This window comes from Pinus tabuliformis, chromosome Q, assembly GCF_031772625.1.
Source record: "Pinus tabuliformis cultivar Carrire ecotype Pingquan chromosome Q, CPIR1, whole genome shotgun sequence".
Lineage (NCBI taxonomy): Eukaryota > Viridiplantae > Streptophyta > Pinopsida > Pinales > Pinaceae > Pinus > Pinus tabuliformis.
The window spans coordinates 659,490,846-659,496,001 of record NC_142296.1 but is presented as its reverse complement, the minus strand read 5'-3'; the positions used below and the strand labels follow the sequence as shown (position 1 = coordinate 659,496,001).

Sequence of the window (5,156 nt, the reverse complement as noted above, 5' to 3'; positions counted from 1 at the left end):
GGGGTATGAAAGAAGAAGATTTGAGATTTGGAGTGATTGATGGAGGCACCAGAGGCTTCCGAGAAGTCCGTCAAAAGAGTTTTGAGCTGTCGAGCCTCTTGGACTGAGGGATGCCCAAAAAGCATATTATCATCAACAAATTGCTGATGAGTGAAAACAGGGGAGTTGTGAAAGGAGAGGCCTTTGAGACGGAAAGATTGCTGAGCATGTCTGATACTTCACCCTAAACCCTCCGCCATAATGACAAACAGGAAAGGGGAGAGGGGGTCTCCCTGCCTGATACCACGAGTAGGATGAAAGGTAGCAGAGGGTATGCCATTAATTAAAACAGAGAAGAAGGAGGATGAGATGAGGCTCATAATCCATCGAACCCAGGAAGCATCAAAACCAAATGCTGTAAGAATCTTTTCAATATACTTCCAGCTTAGGCTGTCAAAAGCTTTTGAAAGATCTAGTTTGAGTAGCATACCTGGCTTCTTGGAGATCTTCAGAGAATGAATTATTTCATGAGTAAGGATGATCCCATTCGTGATCTGCCTTCCCTCAACATATCCGGATTGCTCAGGTGAGATGATGAGTGGAAGCAGGAGTTTGAGCCTGGAAGCTATAATTTTAGAAACAATCTTATAGATTATGTTGCAGAGTGCTATCGGTCTGTACTTGTCAGGCTTGCTTGGCTGATCCACCTTGGGGACCAGGGCTATGAAAGTAGCATTTACCCCTGGAAACATCCATCGAAGAGAGCGAGACTCTTCAACCACCTGCCAGACCTCCATCTTGATTAGGTCCCAGAAATTATGGAAGAAATTAGAGGTGAATCCATCCGGGCCTAGGGCTTTGCCGGCTTTTAGTTGTCGTACTGCAAGTTCCACTTCTTGGAGATCAACAGGCTTGAGGAGCATTTGATTATGCTCTTCTGTAATAAGTTTGGGAATATTGCAGGTAATTTTCTCTATGGCCTGAGATCTGTCCTTGTTTGGCTCTCTGTGCACCTGCTTGAAATAATTTAAAAGTTCAGTCTCTATTTCTTCATGCTTTTCCACTCTGATGCCCTGCTCGTTTTGAATATGAGTTATATTGTTATGCATCCTGCGCTGGATTGTAGTGCTATGAAAGAATTTAGTGTTTTTCTCTCCATCTTTGAGCCACCTGATCCTTGATTTTTGCCTCCACAGCGTTTCTTCCTGCTTTTCCTTTTCTTCTAGTTACATTTCAAGGGTTTTTTCCTGTTCTTCCAGGTCCTCTGATCTGCCTGTTGTGATGATCTTCTGCTGTAGCTGCTTCATTTCCAACTCAATGTTTGCTTTCCCCTGAAAAATATTGCCAAATGAAGTGTGATTCCAGTGCTTGATCTTACCTTTTAGGTGCTTGAGCTTTTGTTGGAATTGGAACATTTTTGAGCCTGGAGGAGGATGGAAGCTTTTCCATTCTGTATTGATTAATTTGTGGAAGTCCGGGTGGGTCATCCAGAAGGCTTCAAAGTGGAAAGGCCTGCGGATATTGTTTCCTGGTCGAGACCACTGGAGGGAAATGGGCCAGTGATCAGAACCCGAGAAGGGCAGGATGGAGGCCGCAAAATCACCCCCAAGATGAATGGCATTGTCTGAGAGTAGAAACCTATCCAACCGAGAAGCGATTTGCTGGTTCCCTGCTCGTCTGTTGTTCCAAGTAAATACTCCATTATTGGAAGGGAGGTCGATAAGCCAGTTATTCTGGATGAAGTCCTTCAAGAGCGATCCTTCCTGAGAACTTCTGCATCTGCCCCCTCTCTTTTCTTCCAGTCTTGTGATCATATTGAAGTCGCCTCCTGCGATCCATAATGGGTGCAATCTGTTCTGGTTGAGAGCAGAAATGGAGTTTAGGATCTCCGCTTTTCGAGATGTTTCCTGTGGAAAATAAACATTAGTTAAGAGCCCATGTTGGTTTGTGCCTATGATATGAAAAATTGCTTGGAGGAAATTCCTGTGTGCATGGAAGTTGTTGAGCGTGATGGCTCTTGAGTCCCATATAATGGCTAGGCCTCCCGAGGCACCATCCGCATCTACTGCTATGTTATGACTCCCGGGCCAGAATTTAGCAGCTAGTCTATCAAGTGCATTGGAATCACATTTTGTCTCTTGCAAGAATAAAACTTGAGGGTTTTCTTGCTTTATCATGTTTTTAAGGATTCGGGTTTTCCTGGGGCCATTTAGCCCTCTTATATTCCAAGAGATTAACTTCATTGGGAAAGAGTGTTTTCAGGACGATAGTACTTGGTTAACTTGGCATACCTGCCTGATTCCACTAAAATTTGACCTACCTTGATTGTTCTCTGTAGAATGGTTTTCCTTCCTCGCTTTTTGATATCTTTGGCTATGAATCGACCATCCCATGGGCCTCCTGTCTGTATACCCAAAGATTTCTGCCTCTGCGCCCGAGATAACACTTCTTCCAGGTTCTTAAGTTGTCCTGCCAGAATGTTGTCGAAGTTGTTTGTTGTGCAGGCTTTTTCTAGACCGGGAAGGTCCAGATCCCCAATGTCTATTGTTTCTGTTTCTTCCTCCATAAATTGAGAGTAATCTGGTTCTTCCATTGGTTCCTCTTCTAAGCTAGCATTTGGGTTTGGAATCTCCAACTGCATGGCTTGAGTATTCCATAATATTTCTTTTTGCTTGTCTGAGGTCGAAGCCTCCTTACCTTGAGTATCTGCTTGTGACATTGTGGGTTTTCCCTTCTTTGAGTGGTCGTCGCTCATTGTTTCTGGCTCCGGTGGATTCGTTTGCATTTCCGGCTGGTTAGCTAAGACACCAAAACTGTTGCTTGTTGAGGGCCCGGGTTGACTGGTTTGCACTACCTTTGGTTTTGGAGCATGTTTCTTGTGGGCTTTCCGGCGATTTGTGACCTTGATGAAGCCACCTGCTTCAGAGGCTTCCGGATCTGAGGCGGGAGGGGGTTTCTGTGTTAGAGGGCAGTCCCTGAATAAATGCCCAAGGGCATGACATCTTCGACATCGAAAGGGCACATGTTCATAGTCAATCGTTTGTATCCATTCAATGTCAAAGTGAGAAATGCTTACCGCATCTGGAAGAGCCTGATTTAGATTCATATATACGCAGATTCTGGCATAAGAAGTGTATCTGCATGTTTTCGTTTCCTCTGCAATTTTGACAAACTCACCCAGGGTGTTTCCTATCGCCTGTAGGGAGTCTTCCTCCCAGTATTCCACTGGAAGCGAGTATAAGCGGATCCACACCGGAGCCCAGCTGAGGTCCTCCTTATCTGGGTTGAAGCGCTCCACCCATCCTCTGAGAAACAGACCAGCTGCATTGAAGAAATAGGGCCCGCCGTCAAGAACCCTATTTCTATCCTCCAAGCAGTTGAAGATAGCAGTGAAGAACCCTTTCGGCCCCAGCTGCAGGGTGATATGTCCCTTAGGGTGCCATTTCGCGTTTATCCAGCCTCTTAAAGCTTTTTCAGTTGGCCATAGACCGATGAATTTCCCTATTAGAGCATGATCTTTCATGAACTGGATCCTTGCATCGATTCGATGGCCTGGTAGTTCTACCCTTGGGCGTACAGAGGCCACTGGTTTGCATGTAGCAGAGCGTACTTCTGGTGACTTTTCATCTTGTTTCGCCTGTTGGCTTTCCGGATCTTCATTCTTCTCATTCTGATTTGTAGCTCCCTTTCCTTCCTCATTCAAGAACTGTTCATTGTCGTTTTGTGGGGGAGGTTCATCGCCCTCCCCCGGCTGGGGCTCCATGAGGTCGTGTACCCTCAGTCCGGTGAAGAGATGGACCTGAATCCGTCAGTGATTGCGGAATGCTGCAGATTTACAGAGCCTGCCGTCGCTACAGATGTTCAAACCCTAGACTGCAGAGCGCAGAGCCGTTTTTCCCACACACCATCATCTGTTTCAACAATAAATATTAGTTACCATGGTCAATATTAATAATTGATGAAATAATGAAAATTAAATAAGTATTATATACACAAAATTGAAAAGTAACACACACACACACACACACACACACATATAGCTCTCACTTTGTTCATTCTACTTTTCCCCAACAAATGCTCCCCTTCAATTTTTTTTATGGAGTTCACATCCAAAATAAGACCCACACACATATTTTTTGGTAATATAGGAAGACATTGGCTAATCTACACCATTGATTCATATGACATATATCCCTCCATTATAGAACCCTTAGGACATGCTCTTTGTTTAACCAAATCCTTTAATGATTTCAAGTACCTCTCCACCATCCACAATGACCTATGTGTACAAGTCCACACAATTCAATCTCCTCAACTTTGTGTTTGAGCTAGTGTTCTTGTGTATTGAAAAATTCTAGAGGTAGATACTTTTTCATTTCACACATTAGCTGAGGAGTTTCTCTCTTCCAATGCTATATATCATCTTTATGCATTTCTTTCAATGACTACTATCTACATATGGTGTGAGAAAATAACATGTTTCAACAAAACATAATATATTACATTACAAGTAAAAAACATGTCATTAAGTTGAACAACTAATTGAAAAAGCACTCTACATATAAATCACTGTTTACCTCATGTATTTTCCAAGATCATATATAACGTGTTTGATGTTGTTGTCGAACTCATCTAGGAGAGATAGAGGTAGAACATACTGTAACAATAAAAAATAATCATTATTTTTTTAATCCAAAGTATACAAAAAGCCATAAGGATGTATATATACCAATACAGAAATATTTATATAAAAATAATTACCTTAATGAATGTTTACCAATCATGTGTTATAACCCCACCAAATTCACTTTTCTTTGTTAATATATTATTTATTTTTGAAGAAAATCATGTGGGAAATTTAATTCTTCAAATGACGTGTTTTAGATCATCGCTTTGCTTCTCTGTTAATAAATATTGAAATTTGTTTCCACCTCCATCACTATTTGATCATATCCCACTTTTCATTGCATGATTGGCTTCCACAATGTCATTACAAATTTTGAGGATGTTTTCTTTATACCTCCTACCATCTATGATCCACCATAAAGTTTTTGTCAAATTCTTCCTGATATGCATTGTATCAAACAAATGGGCTATTCTTAGGTTCTCATAGTAGGGAAACCTCATGAATTGAGCGAGATAACTTTTCATTCCTCGTGGAAGCCCATCATGTCCTT

The 5,156-nt window shown here is 42.1% G+C and overlaps 1 protein-coding gene across 1 annotated transcript; it reads right to left on the bottom strand.

The window, feature by feature from the left end:
- Nucleotides 1-1,205: 1,205 nt before the first annotated feature.
- On the bottom strand, nt 1,206-2,156 carry LOC149221253 (uncharacterized). Its single transcript, XM_089387347.1, has one exon. The coding sequence runs from the start codon at nt 2,154-2,156 to the stop codon at nt 1,206-1,208; it is 951 nt and encodes a 316-aa protein (XP_089243473.1).
- Nucleotides 2,157-5,156: the final 3,000 nt, after the last annotated feature.